This window comes from Leopardus geoffroyi, chromosome A1 (genome assembly GCF_018350155.1).
Source record: "Leopardus geoffroyi isolate Oge1 chromosome A1, O.geoffroyi_Oge1_pat1.0, whole genome shotgun sequence".
NCBI classification, from domain to species: domain Eukaryota; kingdom Metazoa; phylum Chordata; class Mammalia; order Carnivora; family Felidae; genus Leopardus; species Leopardus geoffroyi.
The window spans coordinates 130,064,423-130,085,871 of NC_059326.1; the positions used below are offsets into that span (position 1 = coordinate 130,064,423).

Here is a 21,449-nt window from a genome sequence, read left to right on the forward strand (position 1 = left end):
TGAAGATCCTTAATCTGTCATTTAATAATCTTACAGACTTACATCCAAGGGTCCTTAAGCCATTGTCTTCACTGACTCATCTGCAGGCAAATTCTAATCCTTGGGAATGTAACTGCAAACTCTTGGGCCTTCGGGACTGGCTAGCGTCTTCAGCCATTACGCTGAACATCTCGTGTCAGAATCCCCTATCCCTGCGCGGCAGAGCACTGCACTCCATTAAATGGACTGAGTTTACAAATTGTGTTACATCTTCGACAAATGTATCCAGAGCTTGGGCTGTAAAATCTCTTCATATTCATCACAAGACTACAACGTTAATGATGGCCTGGCATAAAATAACCACAAATGAGAAACATTTGGAAAATACCGAGAGTGTTACTCTCTGGGAACGAAGTCGTACTTCTCCTGCCAGTAGATTCTTTCAAGAGAATACCTTTGGTAATCCATTAGAGGCTACTGCAGTGCTGCCTGTGCAAATACAGCTTACTACTTCTGTTAACTTGAACTCGGAAAAAAACAGTGCTCTACCGATTGATGCTGCTTCTGTGTCAGGGAGAACATCTCTTATTTGTGCACAAGAAATTGAAAAGTTGAATGAGGCTTTTGACATTTTGCTAGCATTTTTCATCTTAGCTTGTGTTTTAATCATTTTTTTGATCTACAAAGTTGTTCAAGTTAAACAAAAAGTAAAGGCACCAGAAAACTCAGGGGAGAACAGACTTGAATACTACAGCTTTTATCAGTCAGCAAGGTATAATGTAACTGCCCCGATTGGTAACACTTCCCCAAATTCTTTAGAGAGCCCTGGTTTGGAGCAGATTCGACTTAACAAACAAATTGTTCCTGAAAGTGAGGCACAGGTGATTCTCTTTGAACATTCTGCTCTATAATTCAACCTAATATTAGCTGTAAGAAAACTTCGGTGCCATGGACATGAATTAAACTAAAGCCTCCTTATAGAATATAAACTTTACTTGGAAATATAATGAGTTATATGGGCTTAGTATTAATAAATACATGTTTTTAATAATTTGTGAATATTGTATTCATTCAGCATACATCTCCCTTGATAGTTGCCATATGAAATAATAATAATAGCTAATATTTCTGTGTACCAAGCACTATGCTAACAAATACTTCACATATCACTTATAATCCTTGTAAAGTAGTTGTACATTTTATAGGTAAGGAAACCTAGGGAGATTGAGTTTAAGAAACGGTCCAAACTCTCACTGCTTTTGACACATTTTAGGTCTGTCTGATTCCAGAGCCCATGCTTTTAATTTCATACTATACTGCTGCCTGGTGCTAATTGTGAATGACATAGGCATGGTTTGTCTTCTCGGTAAAGCTTGAAATCTAGAGGAGACACATGGTTTCTGTACAGGATGGTAAGTATTGTACTTACAGGGTACTGTTGGATATAACATAAGTGGAGGTGAGAGATAGCTTTATGAGAGAAGTGACGTTGCGACTGGATCGTGAAGGGTAAATAGAAACGAAGAAAGTTTAATAATAGTTAAAGGTTACATCATATCATAGGAGGTGAAGAAAGAAAGAATCCTGCGTTTCATCACCTAACTGTATTCAGTATAGCCAGAGTTGTGAGTGGTGATGTGAGACTTACAGCTGGAGAGAGAGATCAGATGATGTGAAGGATGTTGTAATTTCACGTTTTTCCTTAAGGCAGCAGGAAGCCATGGGAGGATTTTAAACAGTGGAGTGACATAACCAGATTTACTGTTTGGAGAATACGTTCTTTCTGGAAGGAGCAACGAGACGAGAGGCAGGGTTAATGGGGCAGGAATATGAATCACCAATCCAGAGGAGAGCTACTAGAGGCCTGGGCCAGGATAGTGGCAAACAGGACGGATGGGTTCTGGAGCTACTTTGGAAGTAAGATGAACTGCCTTGGTGATTGGCTATGGGGTGGTAAGCGATGGGTATGTCAAAGATGGTAGTTTTTGGCTTAGCTATCTTTGTGTTACATTTACTGAGCAAAGGAAGGAAAAGGAGTGGGGACATGGGCAGGGACAGATTAATGAGGTCAATTTTAGGTACATTGAATTTGAGGTTCATATCTGGTCTCCCAAGTGGAAATATCCTGCAAGTAGAAGATTAGGAGAGATCTGTCTGGTAAAGGTCAGTAATTTGTAACCTTCCATCTGTCTCGTACACCGGAAGTATATGATACTTTCTTAACAGTAACATCAACCATTTGGGCCATGATTTTGGGAGACAGGTAAGTGAGGAAGAATAAGATGAAAGAGCCCCCAGGACACATTAGTAGCCTTGACTGAGAACCTTTAGTGTAGCATAGGTGGTAATTCAAGCCATGGAAACTATGTCATGTTTTTCTTTATTAGCTGAATTTCTACTTGTGTAGCGCTCTGCAGAATGTTGGGCATATATTAAGTGCCCATGCTTGATCTTTTAACAGGGACCTGAACCACAAATATATCTTAAAATTTTTCTGTTGAGCATTATGTATTTCATGTTTGTGCTGTCCTTCCTCTTCCCTCAGATTTCTATATTTTATTATTTAATACTTTGCATATGAAATTAGCCTGAAGCAATCCAGGAGTGTATAAATCAAGTGATAATTACTGAGTTTGTGTTGTGAAACTGAAGTAACTATAAGAATGTGTTATGTTGGGGGCGCCTGGGTGGCGGAGTCGGTTAGGCGTCCGACTTCAGCCAGGTCGCGATCTCGCGGTCCGTGAGTTCGAGCCCCGCGTCGGGCTCTGGACGGATGGCTCAGAGCCTGGAGCCTGTTTCCGATTCTGTGTCTCCCTCTCTCTCTGCCCCTCCCCCGTTCATGCTCTGTCTCTCTCTGTCCCAAAAATGAATAGGCGTTGAAAAAAAAAAATTTAAAAAAAAAAAAAAAAAAAAAAAAGAATGTGTTATGTTGTCCAATGTACTTGCACATGGTGCTTCTCAAACTCAGAATCAACTCTGCTGTTAAAGCACAGATTGTTGTCCCCCACCCCACTCCCCACCCGCTTCCCAGAGTTTCTGATGCAGTAGGTCTGGAGTGGGGCCTGTTGAGTGTGCAGTTGAACAGGTTTGCTGATACTGCTGGTCTGGAGACCGCGACTGGAGAGCTGCTGATGTAAGATACTTGAAAAGCAGAAAAGGATCTAAGGAATGGTTTTTGAGATGCACTAGAGATTGCAGAGAAATTACAGCCACACCTCCCCTGGCCCTGCCACCCCAAGAGTTTTTACTCTTCTGCTTTTCCCTGCCTAGCATAAAGTTTTGTCCTTGACTGTGATTTTAGTAGAAAACCTGAATACATTTTAAATAAATCTATTCTTACATAAATTGTTTCATTATAGAAGAGCGTGTGGTATGTTTCATCCTGAAAATGTTTTTAATAATACACTTTTGTTGCGTTTGTGTCCTCCCAACTCCCACAACTCCGATTAACTGTTTTCACTAATTACTAAAAGTACATACTCTTTGGAAACAAGAAGAATTCAAACAATAGGGAAATAATTAAAGCTAGAGGTGCCTGGGTGGCTCAGTTGGTTGAGCATCTGACTCTGGCTCCCGTCATGGTCCCATGGTGTGTGCTGTCAGTTGCAGAGCCTACTTCGGATCCTCTGTCTCCCTCTCTCGCTGCCCCTCCCCTGCTTGTGCTCACTCATTCTCTCTCAAACATTAAAAACATTAAAAAAACCTTTCAATGGAATATTCAAAGTTAAAGGTAAAAACCTTTCCATGTTCCCCTTCCCCACCACCTAAACCACGTCCTCTTAAAGATGTTAGAAGCAGCATACGTAGCTATTTGAAGTTAGGAAATATTCGTAAACAGTATTTTTCTTGACCTCACAACAAAATTTCCCCGAAATCAAAGAAACTAATTTAGTAATTTTATCAAGAATTTGTTTTTGTTTTTATGTGTAACTTCTAATTGATGTAGGCTTAACTAGAAAATGTTAATATCAATTTATATATAGAACTGTAATTGTGCACAGTGGTATGTATTAAGTACTAGTTCTACTTTCTGTCAGCAGCTTTTCCTTTTAAAGATGTTAGCTTGTATGACACTCTTACACTGTTTAAAAACTTATTTAATGTAAAATTGATTCAAAGTGATACATGCACAGAAACTTTCAGCACTATAATTTGTGCATTTGATTATTTCACATTTTAAGCAGCTCTACCTGGAGCAAAACAGCAAAGTTAAAGCTAAGTAATATTCTAAATTAATATAGCTAAAGGAACTTTTCTTAAGATTTCTGTATTTCTCTACCATTGACTAAAGTGCTTTGAATAGAGCACTCAAGAATAAAATTGTTGTGTTTCAGAAGGATAGTTTTAGGTACAGATCCATTTTTTCCATTGACTTTTGTAAAAGTTGGTCAAGGTTGTAAGGCATACCAAAAAAGCTCCCCCCTCCCCAACCCTCTCCCATAACAAATGAGAAGTAGAGAACTCAACTACAATTTTTTATGGTACTATACTTTGAGAATACATTGAAAATTCCAGTGTGTTCAGAAATATGAATCTCATTTCTAGGAACTTAATTGGGAACTTACCCCCAATTCCCTCCTAGCATCAGAGTAGAGAGATTTGGTGTTAGATTGTCTTTGAGGACTTGATCAGTAAGTACAAGACACTTCAAGAGTAGGCAGGAAATCAAGGTCACAGGTGATGGAGTGGGAGCCTGGAGTCAAGGAAGACTGAGGTATCTCATGGGCTTCTGCAGGTGAGGGGCGGCCAGTGTTGATACCTGGAGACTAAGTGGTGGGGAGGGGTAAGGGTGGACATTGTGAGGGAATGAAGGAATTGGGCAGAATTCAGTGGTAGCTGGGAAAGAGGATTTTTGGATACCTCTTTGTTCTCCATCACCTTTTTTCTCTCAGTAGAGTCCTCGACTTTCTCATACATGAAGTTCTGGGGTTATGTTATTGATCCATTCTTCCTCATACCTGTGTCTTGAGTCAGCAAAAGTTGGACAGATTTTTATTCTCTTTCCAATTGTCTTATATTTTATTTTAGGGGTGCTCTAAATAGCATAGAACTTAATTATATCTCACCGACACTAATGTTAATACGTGACAAATATTTGCCCTTAAACTACCCACACCCATTTTTTAAGACTTTTATTGATACATAAAGCACCTACAGGAGTAGACACGCTTGTGTAGCCACCACTCACGTCAAGAAATAGAACCTTGAAACATGACGTATATGTGGACATTTCTTGAACTTCTCAATTACATAAACACCAAAGTATTTAAGCTTTGAGATGGAGGAGGACCCACATGTACTTAGGGCATTTTTACTCAGTTACCTTTCCTGCATCACAACAATAACAATAAAATACGCTATATTTGTTTTTAAGGGGTGCAAAAATGGGAGAAAAAAAACCCTGAGGAACCTTTTACAAGGTTCTGAAAAACAGCTTTAATGCTAGGCCTTCCTACCAAATTGGTCCCCCAGACACTTAACCATGCCCTGTTGGACGTCTTGTTCCTTGTTAGAAGGATCCCTTTACTTGCTTTTTGTTACCAAAGCCCTCTTTTGATCGTGTATCAGTTTTCTGGTGCACATTATCTTCATTTTGGTTTGAGCTGTGTGGTATACAGCACTTTTGCAGGAATTTAATTCCAAGCCACAAATATCTTTTCTTATAACTTTAATGACAGCACATTGGCTTTTTTCATATGTCTGGAAGGTGTGTGTGTGTGTGTGTGTGTGTGTGTGTGTATTCATGATTATATTGTATAGCTTTATCATCAACAGTGTCTAGCATTTACAATAGGAGGTCATATCCCCAACCACATAATTCTGAAATCTCTATTAAATTATTTTATACCCCTTTTTTAAAATCCAAAACTGCTCTGTCAAGTGACTCATATAAGCATCCAAAAGAAGCACTGCTGGGAGTTTTTAGCCCGATGTTTTTCCCACACAGTTCTGTACCATCAGTCATCATCTTTTTATGGAAACTTAGTGTTGTCATTGCATATTGTTTTTCAAAGCATAGTCTTTCTCTTGAAAAATCACAGAAGGTGGCAGTTTCTTCTCATGTCATCATATGTAGATCATTATAGTTATTTCTTACTGTCTTAAAGATAATGGGCCTTTTTGTTTTGCTTCTATATGTGCACTCAAAAAATTAATTGAGGGAATAATTTATAATATAAAAAGCTTTTGTAAAGATTATTGTTGGATGTAAAAATCCAACTTTCATTTTAAAATAACTTCGTGAATTTCCACCAAGAATTTTTTATCCTATTTCCTTGCCAGTATTTGTCAAGGGAACTAGATTTATTCACACTGTTTTCCATGATCATGTAGAGAATTGCTGTGTAGAAAGGATATATGTTTCCATTTAAGTGACAAAAGTATTTGCAGCTAGGTCCTGGAAAATATCTAGAGAGGAAAAAAACCTTAGTATAGAAGTCACCAGTTTTGTATCCTCTAGTGTGGTAGAAATTCTGAGACAAGACTGATGAGTCAGGGCTTTCTTCTTTTGCCTTTTTCTTTCAATAAACTGCTGTTCTTTGCTTAATCCTATTAAACTATTACCAGAGAAGTACAGTTAGGAGAATTTTTTATTTAGTTGTGGCTTATTGAAAGCTTAAATTTTATGAGTTTCTTAAATTACCCTAATAGCTTCTTTGACCCCCTGTATTTAAGGTATAAGAATGCAAAACTTACTTCAAATATTAATTATTTGTGTGTGATAAATAGTATAATTGTGGTCTGGTTAGATCAGAGAAAATGCTAGAATGACTAAGATTCTGGTTTATTTTTTTCTTGGGTGTTCTATGAAAAACTGTTAAACCATCAAATTTTGATTATAGAACTATTCAGAAAAAGTAACTGATAATTTTGTGTTTCTGCATGCCTGTTTTCTTGCAAGGTCCAAGGGGATGAAGATATGATATAGATACAGGAGTCCATCACTTAACAGAATTTGAAACACATGGCCCATGATGAATAGATCATTTCAATGAAAAATAGAACTATAAAATACTCAATACAAAAATGCTAATAAAAATTGGCTCGTTAGAAAGAAACTGTTCATTAAGTCTGATATTGTTTAGGGTAATCAAATGAATATTACAAATTTCTTTTGTACCTTTGGGGATTAAAACTTTTATTTTCCAAAGACTGTGTTTTGAACCCGTGTAGTTGGGTTCATAATAACACAAAAGTATAGAAATAATCTTAAACCAGCATAGTAAACACATAAAAAGATGGATTGATTTTTTTTTGTTGTTGTTACCAATTAGTTTTCAAAGGCAAAGAAAGATCAGTCTGCATGAAGTTCCTGCAATTCACATATTCTACAGGTACTTTTATATATACCCAGAAAATGCCTTAAGATGCCATAGCTTTAGAAAATACTAAGACAAGATTAAGAACTATAGTTTTACTCATGTGTCTTTAACTGAAAAAGATGAGTTTATTGAAAGCTATGTGGAATTGTTTTAAACGGTCAAATAATATTTAGTACTGTTTTTCATGCTCTCCTCTATTTAATGTGTATATGTGTGTAACGTCATTTGTAACGCACTTAAAGAACAAAACAAGTAGATGTTTAAAAAAGCCTGTTTTCTGGGGCGCCTGGGTGGCGCAGTCGGTTAAGCGTCCGACTTCAGCCAGGTCACGATCTCGCGGTCTGTGAGTTCCAGCCCCGCGTCAGGCTCTGGGCTGATGGCTCAGAGCCTGGAGCCTGTTTCCGATTCTGTGTCTCCCTCTCTCTCTGCCCCTCCCCCGTTCGTGCTCTGTCTCTCTCTGTCCCAAAAATAAATAAACGTTGAAAAAAAAAAAATTAAAAAAAAAAAAAAGCCTGTTTTCTTTTCTGTAGTATATTTGTAGCTTGTGTCTGTGTGAATAAATTAATGTATCTACCAAGTATGTGAAATAAGAAAAGGAAGAGTATTTGTGACAAATAAAAAGGAAGAAAACGTTCAGGTTACTAATACTTTATCCCCTTTGGTTTTACTTTCATTCTCCTCTTTCACCCATGATGTTAACCTTTCTTTGCATTTTCTGAAATGAGTGTTTCAGAAATAGATTCCAACACAGCTCCGTCTATTCTCTTTTCTGCTTCGTGTTTAGTGTAATTAATTGTAATGTGTTATCTATAACTCAACTATCCATACTTGTAATTTCCAAAAAAGATAAGTAAAAATAATTTTGCCCAAAGAAAATGAGGGAGGGCAGTTCTTGAGCTTTGGGGGATCATCAGTTCCCATGATTATTTATTGAGTGTTCATGTTATGCATAATGTCCTGTGGGACATAGAAAAATATAACACATGGGCTCTGCTTACAGTTAACTTAGAGCAGACATGTGGGCATGAAAAATTAAAGGACATTGGGAGAAAGTAGTAGATGGCACAGGAGTTGTGTGTAAATGAGATGTGCAGATGTTTTATGCTACTGGAAATTCCAAGGACAAAGAGCTTACTTACAGTGAGTTAGAGTGGCCAGGGAAGACCTCCTGAAGAAGGAAGTGTAAATTAAGGTGAATAGAAAAGGGAGGAAGAGCCTTGTGAGGAGCAGGAAGGGAGTAAGCAGATCTCTGAGCAGCTTTTCTATTCAGGAGATGATGACTTAACTGCCTGAAAGCCACGGAAGGAGGAGTAATGCAATATAACTTGGGAAAGGCGGGTTTATTAGAACTTGAAGTTCTTAAGGAGAAAGAATGAAATGTAAGAGACTGTAATAGCAGGCGCGCATTTGCCTCCTTGAAGTCATCATAATAAATGAGTTGCGTCAGTTGGATCCCACTTAACGTTGTGAAATGAAAGTAAATTTATATCAAAATTAGGGTTTTTCTATTGACGAGGTGCAACTATCCTAATGATATCAGTGCAAAATGAGTTAACTTGAAAATGCTAAGATCTCAAGTGATGGGAGTGATAAGGATTCTGGGGGTCAGTGATGAGAATTGGAGAGGGATAATTTGCCACTGCTTCTTTAGCACTGTCTGTCCATGTGACAGGATGCTCTCACTTCAGATAAATGCCACTTAATAAATCAGAGATACCTGTAAAATGGAGAAAGACACTGAGGATATCATAATTTGATTGAAAAGAAAAAAGGGTGGGCACCTGGGGGCTCAGTTAAACTTCTGACTTGATTTCTGCTCAGGTCATGATCTCATGGGTTCGTGAGTTTGAGCCCCTATTGGGCTCCAAGCTGACAGAGGGGAGCCTGCTTGGGTTTCTCTCTCTCTCTCTCTCTCTCTCTCTCTCTCTCTCTCTCTGCTCCCACCCCCCCCCCACATGCACATGCACTTTTTCTCAAAATAAATAAACATTAAAAAAAAATAAAGAACATCCCATTTGTTGCTTGATTTCTTTGTCCTTCCTGCAGACTGTTAGTCAGTAATGAGCTTTTGCACTTATAGCACAGCCTTTCTCAGTTTTTTCCTCTGAATTAGAGGACAGGTAACATTCAGATGTGCAACACATGACCCTGTGAGCATTCAAAGTTATCTGCTTCCTTTAAAGTTAAAAGCTTCCTTTAGTTTCTGAGTTCCTTGTAGTAGCCATCTTTTTCCCCCCAATATCAAAAGCTTTTTTTTTCTTTTTTAATTTTAATTCCAGTATAGTTAACATATACTGTCATATAGGCTCCAGTGTGCATTATAGTGATTCAGCAATTTTAGAGATTACTCAGTGCTCATCTTGATGATATACTCTGATCTCCTTCACGTATATCACCTCCTCTCTGGTAACCACCAGTTTTCTATAGTTAAGAATCCGGTTTGGGGGTCGTTTCTTTCATTTTTCCTTTGTTTTGTTTTGCTTCTTAAATTTCACATAAGTAAAATCATATGGTATATGTCTCGGACTGATTTCACTTAGTGTTATATTCTGTAGATCCATCCATTTTTTTTCCAAAGGCAAGATTTCATTCTTTTTCATGGCTCGGTAATAATCCTTTGTGTATATATACCACATCTTCTTTATCCATTCATCTATGGATGGACACTTGGGTTGCCTTCATAATTTGGCTATTGTAAATAATGCTACGGTCAACATTTGGGTGCATATATCATTCTGAATTAGTGTTTCACATTCTTTGGGTAAATAGTAGTGTAATTACCAGATCATATGGTAATTCTATTTTTAATTTTTTGAGGTAGCTCTAGACTGTTTGTCGCATGGCTGGGCCAGTTTGCATTCCCATGAACAGTGTACAAGGGTTCCTTTTTCTCCACATTCTTACTAACACTTGTTGTTTCATGTGTTGTTTTTTTTTTATAGCCATTCCGACAGGTATGAGGTGATGATGTCATTATGGTTGTGATTTGCACTTCCCTGATGATTACTGATGTTGAGCATCTTTTCATGTATCTGTTAGCCATCTGGATGTCTTTGGAGAAATGCCTGTTCACATTTTCTGCCCATTTTTAATTGGATTGTTTTTGGGTGTTGAGTTATGTAAGTTCTTAATATATTTTGTATACTAACCCTCTATTGGATATGTTATTTGCAAATATCTTCTCCCATTGAGTAGGTTGTCTTTTAGTTTTGTTGATTGTTTCCTTCACTCTGCAGAAGCTTTTTATTTTGATGTAGTCCCACTAATTTATTTTTGCTTTTGCTTCCCTTGTCTCAGGAGACTTATCTAGAAAAATGTTGCTTTGGTTGGTGTCAGAGATATTACTGCCTGTGCTCTCCTCTAGGATTTTTATGGATTTATTTCTTAAATTTAGGTCCTTAATCTCTTTTGAGTTTATCTTTGTGCATGGTGTGAGGAAGTGGCCCGGTTTCATTCTTTTGCATGTAGTTGTCCAATTTTCCAATTCCGCTTTTTGAGGAGACTGTTTTTTTTCATGTTACATAGTCTTAGAGGTAGCCATTTTTTTGATCTCCAGTGCTTATCATGATGTCTAACACATATTAGGGACTCGTAAAATGTTTACTAAAACGAATTCATTTACTAAAATGAATGTTTAATAAAATAAATTAGGGACTCATAAAATGTTTACTTAAGTGTGGTGATCCATTCACCAGGAAAGGTCGGCTAGGGTAAAATTACTTACTCGAGTCCTTTTTTTTTTTTTTTTAATTTTGTTTTGAAAATAAATTGGTATCTTGGTATAAGCCTACCTTTTATTTATTAATACTCACTGAGCCAGTCTTCTCATATCTGCCCTAGTGATAATAGCAAGATGTCAAGTTTTCTCCAGAGTCAGCATTTTAATTTTTTAAAATCTCTTAAGTATTGTTTTTTCTGCTCTTCTGCTGTGCTGTGGAAGCTGTATACAGACTAGCATGGAGTTTAGCTATTCTTTTAAGAGTCTAGATTGTTGCATCCTTGTTCATGTGAACTGTCCCTTCTTGGTAAACACGGGTTTAAGAGATTAAGAACAGGGTGAGATCTAAAGTTACATGGTGAGGCTCCTGGGTGACTCACTGGCCTACTCTTGATTTTGGCTCTGGTCACAGTCTCGTGGTTCATGACTTCGAGCCCCGTATCAGGCTCTGTGCTCACAGCAGATCCTCTGTCTGTCTCCCTATCTCTGCCCCTCCCCCACTTGCTCTCTCTCCCTCAAATATGAGTAAATGTTTAAATAAATAAACGCACCTGGTTCACTCTAGCTACCTTCACTTCTTCCACATTATATGCTAGGTCTGATACTACATTTGAATGATGTGCACAAAGAGGACATTAGACGATGGCACACTGAGAATACTTATGAAGTGCTAAATATAACTAAATGTGTAGCTCAGAGGAAAGAAAAAACTCGGCTGTTTTTCACTGGGGAGAAAAAAACCAACTAATTGTTGTCCTTTGCTAGAGAGGTTATATGTATAAGATTAAGTGAGTACAATGCCTTTTTCTCCCTTCTTTTCCTCCTCCAAACCTATTTTTCTTTCATTCCTGGTTTATAGCTCTCATTTGATTTGTTTCCATTTTAAATGTCTAATCACATTTTAAAGCATTTAATTCAGAAAGGTTGTCTAGTATGGAAAAATAAGATTGATTCTTAATTTGTAAATGACAAGGGCTGAGAGAGTATTGTGTGAGTAAAAAGCGAAGCAAAGTGACAATTTGGTGAATATTCAAAGATTTTTAAAAATACTGTAGGTAAAATAAATATTTTAATTAAAAATATCTTTTTTAATGTTTATTCGTTTTTGAGAGAGAGAGAGAGACAGAGCACGAGCAGGGGGAGGGGTATAGAAAGAGGGAGACACAGAATCTGAAGCAGGCTCCAGGCTCTGAGCTGTCAGCACAGAGTCTGACACAGGGTTTGAACCCATGAACCGCCAGATCATAACCTGAGCTGAAGTCGATGCTTAACCGACTGAGCCACCCAGGCATCCCAAGAAATCTATTTTAGAGGCTTTGTTTTAACATGTTACATTTATGCATTTGGAGCTCATGTTTTTATAACAGCTTATTACAAAGGAGAAAAAAAATGATAACTTCTTAATGCTTATTTTGTTTTAAATAAATAGGTCTTCTGCGTGGCAGTAAGTGGAAGCCTCTTTTGGCTCTTTGTTATCCCTAATATTTGGGGGTACTTTTCCCAAACTGACTCATGAGTGGTAACGGCAGTACATCTTATGTGTTTGTTTGTTTCTTAACTTGAATGCTTTGAAAACAATTTTTGTGTAAAATAATTTCTGTTCCTGACCCCAGGACACGGCATGGATACCTCCATTTCCATTCTTCAGTCCTTCCTTCTCTCTCTCTTTTTTTTAATGTTTATTTTTGAGTGGGGGTATTGCAGAGGGAGCAGGGGATCTGAAGTGGGCTCTCCATTGACAGCAGAGACCTTTTTTTATTTTTATTTTTTTTCAATATATGAAGTTTATTGTCAAATTGGTTTCCATACAACACCCAGTGCTCATCCCAAAAGGTGCCCTCCTCAATACCCATCACCCACCCTCCCCTCCCTCCCACCCCCCATCAACCCTCAGTTCTCAGTTTTTAAGAGTCAGCAGAGACCTTTTTGAGAGTCCTCTCTTCCCATTCAGAGCCAGCCCATGTACCTTTCTACTCTGGGCTTTAGTCATTTTTCTCTTTTCTGAACTTGTAGTCTCTGGTCACCCCATCTTGGCACCTAATGGGTACTCCAGTGCAAGTATGGTTTTCCTGGTGTGTTGGAATTCAATCCCCCTCCCATTCGTAGGTCTCTGCCTCTTGTGTCCTTTTTGTGCAGAAAGAGTCACGTTCCAGTGGAAAAAAAAAAGTGACTGCCCCCTGAGGTTGCCTCACTTCACTTACCCTACTAGACAGTCTGCTGGTAGAGCTGGGTATCCAGGTGGGGACAGCGGAGGGAATAGGGAGGGTGAACACCACTGATTGCCAGACTGGCTTCTCCTCCAAGCCTGAATAAGCATGTGCAAGCTGAGCGGAGCTTGGACCTGTATCTTCTGATCTCTGTCCAGTCTTCCTTTATGGGTATCATTTTCCATTCTTTATTCTAATTTTCTTCTTTATCTCAGTCATTGATTATTTCTCGCTCCTGGCTTCACTTAAATCTCAGGTTCCTGAACTCTGTAGATTTCTTTCAGAACTTTTCAAGCTTCATTTTGGGTCCAGGAGTGTCATCTAAACAAACTCAACATTCATGAGAAAGAGGTGAAGTGATGCCTTTTGGCAAGAATTGTACAGTCAGAAGTTGACCCTATTCATGCAGCAGTGTGATTATCAGCCTTGAAGGCTCTGTCCTCAGCCTTGAATGCTCGCGTGTAGTGAATGTGCATGTCCACAGAGGCTCAGTACTCTAGAACTATATAGTTTATTCACTCTATTGCTAATTACTTTTTTTCTAATTATGGCAGATAGAGAACTTCCTGCCTTCTTCTCAGAAACATGTGCCTGTGCTGGTAACATCATCACTGATCAATATGATAATTTGCAGTAAAACCTATAATGATATGAGCTGGTTGTCAAATATGTACCATTTTTTTCTCTTCCTTCTACAATTCCCTCCCTCCTACTTAACCTTCACCCACCAGTAGATCATGTTCACATTCAGATTGCCAGATATCTGTTAGGAAAATTCATGTTAAGTCTTTTGAGAAAGTACACAGTACTCAGAATTACATTTCATTTTCTGGCAAAATTACCAGTTTTCCTAGAACGTGTTGGGGTTGATGCTTGTAGGTGATATGAGTAGAGAAGGCAGCTGCTTGCATGGATTGTCCCTCAATAATGCTGACATAAAGGCCTGGTAAACAAGCTTGAAAGCTGTAGTCTGGAGGATTTTTGTCTTTTTCAACTAATTAGTTGTTGCTAGCTTTCTGGAATGCTCCTGTGTTAAAAAGGAATCTCAGAACCTGCCTGCCTTATTAGCATTCTATATTGGATCAGCGGTGATTTACTGTGCATTCAGAAGTGAAAATGTCTATATTCCCTCCATGTATCTGCCATCCTTTAGTTCAGCCTTCCATTTGCAAACAAGGAGACCAATACTTAGAGAAATGAATTAACTGCAGTCGGATCACACAGTTAGTGGGTGAAACTTTAGGCACAATTTTCGTTTTCTAGTTTTGTTTTGTTTTGTTTTTTCCCCTAGGGGTTGTTCCCTGAACTGAATAAGGTAGATTATATGTGTCTTTCTTGAGAGATTTTTTTTAGTTCTTATATGAAGGAAATAGAGTGACTTGAAAAAATACATACTCCTGTAATAGGGTGTTAATATATACATTAAAATGTATTAGAATGACATCAGGGGGCGCCTGGGTGTCACAGTAGGTTGAGCGTCTGACTTCGGCTCGGGTCACGATCTCACAGCTCATCATTTCAAGCCCCGCGTCGGGCTCTGTTTACAGTTTGGAGCCTGGAGCCTGCTTCCTATTCTGTGCCTCCCTCTCTCTCTGCCCCAACCCACTCGCATTCTGTCTCTGTCTCTCTCAAAAATAAATAAACATTAAAAAAAATTTTCTTAGAATGACATCAGCTAGTTACTACTTTTGCTTGACTGCTGACTTGTCTAAAATCTGATCCCATTTGAATGTACAGATAAAACATTTGACTTTACAAAGGCAGGAACATGACCCAAAATATGGTTACTTGGTATCTACTTTACTGAACATTTAAAACAATCGTTTGTGTTAATACAGAATGAGAAACACGGTATATCTCTTACAGGAATGATACGAGAAGTTCCCTGGTGATAAACATTAGAATTTATTCAGTTAGTTTTAAATTCAAATAGTATAATTTAGTGTTTCAGTGGATGGTTATTGACTTCTACCTTTTAAAAGTTGGATTCATTAGGAACGCCTGGTGGCTCAGTCGGTTAAGCATCTAACTTCAGCTCAAATCACAATCTCACGGCTTGTGAGTTCGAGCCCTGTGTCAGGCTCTGTGCTAACACCTTAGAGCCTGGAGCTTCAGATTCTTTGTCTCCCTCTCTCTCTTTGCCCCTCCCCTGCTCATGCTCTCTCTCTCCTTCAAAATAAATAAACACTAAAAAAAATTTAAAAGTCAGAATCATTAAAGAAAGTATAGTTGCATATGGTGCACGTGGGTGGCTCATTCTGTTGGGCATCTGATTCTTGTTTTTGGCTCAGGTCCTGGTCTCATGGGTTGTGAGATCAAGCCCCATCTTGGCTGTTTGCTCGGTGTAGAGCCTGCTTCACCTCTCCATGCTCGCTCACACTCTCCCTTTCAAACAAACAAAAACCAAGAAAATGTTAAAAAAAAAAAATACAGTATCAGAGTAAAACTCCTTTAAGCTTTAAAGTGTTCACAGATGTACACGCTGTATATAGAACACTCCTGTCACCCCAAAAAGTTCCCTCGTGTCTCTTTCTCTAGCAACCACTGAACAAATAATTTTACCTTTCAAGAAAGTCACATAAATGGAGTCCTATAATATGTAGCATTTTGAGTCTTTTATTCTCTTAGCATAATGTTTTTGAGATTTATCCAAGTTGTTGCATGTATCTTTAGTTCATTTTTATTGCTGACAACTTTCTTTGAATAAGCTTCTTACAGTTTATCCATTCACTAGTTGATGGATATTTGGGTCATTTGTAGTTGTGAATTATTATGAATAAACCTACCATAAATGTTTACATTCACATCTGAAGGTACTTGTTTTGGTCTTGGGTAAATACATAAGAATGGATTGCTGATTTGCATGGAGTGTGCTAACTTTATAAAAACTGCCATTGTGGTTTCTGAAATGGATACCATTTTTTCATTCTTTGCAGCAATGTGTGTATGACCTTGTTTTTCATCTTTGTCAGCACTTGGTATTGTCGCTCTTCTTAATTTAACTTTTAATCAAAATGTCTTTGAGGTTTTAATTTGCGTTTCTCTGATGACTAATAACAGTGAACATATTTTCAAGTATTTGTATGCCATCTTTATATCTCTAGTGAAGTGTCTGTGAAAGTCTTTGCCAATTTTTAAATTGAGTGGTTGTCTTCTTGAGCTTTTAGAGGTCTTTGTATGTTCTGGATTCAAATCCTTTCTCATACATATGTTTTACAAATACTTTTTTCCCAGTCGATGGCTTGTCTTTTCTTGGCATTGTCTTCGGAAGAAAAGAGATTTTTAATCTCAAACATTTTTGTTATCTTTATCTTTTTAGTTATAAAATCAGCATAGGACTATTGTAATAAGTTAGAGCATATTGAAGTATATCTTTCCTATCTCTTTTATAAATACTTTTTATAATACTTTTGTAAATACTTTTTATAATTTATACTTTTTATAAATACTTTTATAAATACTTTTTATAAATAAAAATCTCTTTTATATATACTTTTTTAAAGTATATCTTTCCTATCTCCTTTCTATTATAAGAAATATTTTGGAAGTTTGCTTTCCTTTTTTATTTTACTACTAAAATTTCTCTTGATGTTTAAAGGGATAATTAGAAAAAGAAAAGAAAAGAAAAAATAACTACTGGTTAAAATACTCCAGTTTAATTTGTTTTGCTCTTCTTTTGTTTTAGTGTCATCCAAGATAAATTCTGTGGGATTATAAACATCTCAGTGGAAGGCTTACATGATGTCATGACAGAAGATCCTGAAACAGGAACTTACAAAGAGTAGGTGGATCATTTAATTGTACTTGAAGTTGGGGAGGGTGGTAATTAATTATATCCTGAATCATTTTTGTTCACTACTACTATATAAGCACAGTGTGGTGGCTTTTTAATTTTGTCTTTCATAAAGAAAAAGTGGGGGGGTTACTTGGGTGGCTCCATCAGTTAAGTGTCCGACTTCGGCTCAGGTCATGATCTCAAATCTGTGAGTTCAAGCTCCGCATCAGGCTCTGTGCTTGCAGTTCGGAGCCTGGAGCCTGCTTCAGATTCTGTGTCTCCCTCTCTCTCTGCCCCTCCCCGACTCACGCTCTGTCTCTCTCTGTCTGTCAAAAAATGAATAAATGTTAAAAAAATAAAAATAAAAAAAAAAGAAAAAGTAGATTTCTTTTGCTTATAATTAGTTTGATCTTGAGATCAGCTTTACTTTGTTAAAGTGAAATGATAGATTGGACTTCTTTGGTCCAATAATCAGTTCATGATACGACATGAAGTTTTTAAAAAAGAATCTATGTGTATGTTAGTGTATAAATTCCTTTTTTTAAGATGTTTTGAATATGTCCTTTTTTTTAACTAACAAAGTTCCCCTGTCCATTAGGCAAGTTATGGGGAAAAGATGATTGAAAAGCATCCTGTATTTGTTGTATTTGTCTGGTAGAAGTACCCCCTGGCACCTTTAAATATTAGAGTCATCTGGTACTTGACCAGTTTTAAAAGAGAACGGTTAAAATTAATGTTTTATGAGAATAGTTAAAATCATTTTATCAGAAATTCTGACACTCTCATGTAACTACAAATTTGAAATTTCATTTCATTGTATCCTTTGAAGTTAATAGAATTGCTATACCTTTTCTTGTTATTATTAATAAAGGGCATGTGTTTTATGATAAGCAATACTTAATGAGCTTTAAGACCGCTAGACTTTATGTCAGTAATATACTGAGTCAGTTTTCTTTGTTCTTTATAAACAATCTATAGGAAATGGGAACGGTTGCCATTGAATATTTTGTTGAAAAACATAGAAAGCAAATATACATTGTTGAATCTTATTCAACATACGTAGACATAATGGGTTTGGCATGTAAACTTGCTTTCAAGAATGTAGGAGTTCAGATGAAGTGGAGCGTTCAAACTTTTGTGATCACAACCAAAATAAGAAACCATGCGTGTAGGAAGGTTTTTTTAAAGTTAACATAGGGTTTATGCCACATGACTATAAATATTGTATATTTATGCATAATATACATAACATACATACATACATGTATGTACATAATATACATAACATACATACATGACAAAGTTTGCAACTGTTTATGAAGTGTTCAGGATATAAACAAATGTTCCTTGTCCTCTTTGGAATATATAATTTAGTTAGGGGGAGGGTGTAAAATGGAACACTGGTAATGAGTAAAGACCATTATATCTGTTTTGAATAAAGCACACAAAATAGTAGAATTCTGGGTTGTGGTTTAATAGGAAGACAAGGAAAAGGCACTGTATGTTAGAGTCTTCAGGAAAGGATAGGACTTAGGGTATAGGAAGTGGACATTATGATAGAAGGTGCAAATGCAAAGGATGAGGGTCAGGAAGTTGTTAGGAATAAAGTTTAGAAATCGGTGTAATTTCATTATTTTAAAGATTAGGTTACAGAGACTCAGAAAAGTGCAGTGACCCAGCAGTTTAGTGGAGTCGTCAAAACTAGAATCATCCTGTTCTGACTCAAGATGTCCACTCAGCCAGGAAGAAGGTTTTGGTTTGGAAGAGGAAAGTGGTGAATGTAAGGAAAGCAGACTGACTAGGACAGTGTTATGGGGATCCAGACTAGAAAGGCCTAGACTTGAGGGCTGGGGTGCCTGGGTAGCTGGGATGTAAAACCCCTGTTTTGTTCCCCAGAATTGTTTGGTCGTCGCTTTTCCCCTGGGGCTGGTATTTGGCATGTGGAAGCACAGTGTAGAACTGTTTTCCTAACTTTTCTAAGTTTCTAAGAGAGGTTAGACAAGATCTCTGATAATCTTCCTATTCTGTAATTCTGTGAATTAAATAGAGTTCTAGAAATTACAGTTCATTCAACTGTAGGGTATAAGTAGACTTTCAGAAAATGGCACGTGAGAAACATGAAATATTTACTTCTGTAGCTAACTTAGCCTCCAGCTTCCCTTCCTGTTTATTGGAACAGTTTATCAGAACAGTTTATTCAACTTTATTTAATATTTTTAGTTCTGTTGAATTCCCGTTGTAGTCTCAGTATAGAGTAAAGTAGAAGAAAGAAAGAAAACCCTGTTTTTTTCACCTCTGTAAGTAGTATGTTAGTCGGGGTTTTCCATATAGACAGAACCAATATATATTAAAGGAGAGAGAGAATGCCAGAGAGACTTATATTTATTGTCCTATGCTTAGAATCACAAATATATCAATATTAGAAAGCGTTGGTTCATGTGATTTTGGAGGCTGAGAAGTCCCAAGATCCTCATTTGGCAAACTAGAGACCCAGGAGGGCTAATGGTACAGTTTCAGTCCAAGTCCAAAGTCCTGAAAAGCAGGAGAGCCAGTGTTGTAAGTTCTAGTCTAAGTCAGAAAACCAGAGAAGACTGATGTTCCAACTAAAAGAGAGTTTGAATTCTCTTTTAATTAGACCTTTTTTTTTGTTCAAGCCTTCAAGTGATGGATTGAGGCCCGCCCACACTGGGGAGGGCAATCTGCTTTACTCAGTGTCCACATTCATGTGTTAATCTCATCTAGAAACACCCAGAATAATATTTAACCAAATACCTGGGTGCCCTTTGGTCCACAGTAAAGAAGCCTGGTTGACACATCATCTCTTTATTCAGACTTGTTTCTGGCAGGCAGTGTACTGTGTGAGGAAGCACTGAGGCTCTTTCCTGAGAGCATTCCCTGCCTAGAAGGGGAAATGGGGACCTGTGGAGCAGTACCAGCTACAGGTGAAGAAGGGTTCTGGGGAAACTGCGAATAACTCCAGAGAAAATGTAGTGGATTAGAACCAACTAGTAAAGTAACTTGAAAAGGATTTCAGAGTAGTTTGTGTAGTTAGTGGAGGTTCATTGGCAGTGCTGAGAACAGATGTATACTTCAGAAGGGTCACTTGAGTGCAGTGTAGAGGATGACTGGGAAGGATGGAAAGACTCACAGTGAGTGGTCTTAGATCAATGAAACATCCTGGGATGCTTGTTAAGATAGCACACTTCCCTTCCCCAGTCCAGACCCATTATATCCAAATTCCTAGGGCTAAGGCAGTAGAACCTACATGGTAAACAGGAACCCAGGAGAGTCATATGCCCTGTAAAAATTGTGAATATGCTGCCTGGGAGATGGGGAAGCCCTTCAGGTAACTGTTGTACTACTCCTGATGAGCACTGTTGATATGAATTTGAGGTAGATTGTAGAGGAAGGACTGGGAAGAAATGATGACAGGTATTTTGTAACTGTAAGTTTGTATTATTTGACCCCCGTGACCCATTTTGGTCTACCCCTCACCGCTTTCCCAACTCTGGCAACCACCAGTCTATTCTCTCTCTGAATGTTGTTTTTAGTTTGATGTATACTTCCAATTGTGTGTTTTTGCTTTTGTTGTCTTTGTTTTTGGAGTTAGCTCCAAAAAGAGTCATCATCCGAAGACTGATGTCAAGGAGTTTACTTACCACTTAGGTTTTCTTCTAGGAGTTATGGCTTCCGGTCTTAACATTCAAGTCTTTTATCCATTTTGGGTTAATTTTTGTGTCTGGCGTACGATAGTGGTTCAGTTTCATTCTTTTGCATTTCTTTATACGTTTGTATTTTAGTAGAAATAATTCATTAAACCAGGAAAATATATTACTGAGGCTTGAGATTTGCCTTCTACTTGTCTTTGGTGAGAGTGCTTTCCCTTTTGTTCCTGAAAAAATACTTCATTTTTAGGCACATTGGGAAATGAAATTGACAACCCCTTGCCAAAGTTAGGAAGTAAAAAGAACGACAGGATTCAGCCAGTATTTTCATGTAGAATTGGCTAGAATTTTTTAAACAGGCTTCTATTGAAAGACCAGGGGAATAGGACTGCTGTGATTGCTTCTGGAGGCACTGGCTCTGGGATCAGCTTTTACTGAAGCAAATGGTGATGTCGAAGCATTTAGTGGCATGGAAGAAGAAGATACTGGACAAATTCAGAGTTCTTTTAGGAAGGAGACATAATCAACCAAAGTGTCTACTCCAGAGACCACTTGAATAATATTGTCAGTTTGAGTTTCATTGTGACTTTTTACAAGTGAGTTTGTTTAGATTAAGTGAGTTTGTTTTATTGCATGTACCTTTTAAATTAGAAATGATTTAAAGGGTTCCATGTTGCATGCTAACATAATTGGTTGTGTTTCATTGGTTGGCATTTCTTACCGAGAGAGTTTCTGATTTAGTGGTCTACAGTGCCTGAATCTGTTCAGTGAGGGGGTGGGCAC

General features: G+C 37.6%; 1 protein-coding gene across 4 annotated transcripts in view; it reads left to right on the forward strand.

Annotated features, from left to right (window-relative positions):
- The window catches only part of IPO11 (importin 11), a 197,946-nt gene that overhangs the window by 143,733 nt on the left and 32,764 nt on the right, over positions 1-21,449 (forward strand). For 3 of the 4 annotated variants that reach the window (XM_045494369.1, XM_045494363.1, XM_045494376.1), the window contains one exon: positions 16,912-17,007. In XM_045494369.1, the coding sequence (XP_045350325.1) occupies positions 16,912-17,007 (96 nt within the window). Of the gene's footprint in view, positions 1-36; positions 1,031-16,911; positions 17,008-21,449 lie in introns of those variants that run through there. The other variant, XM_045494380.1, reaches the window with a different exon arrangement.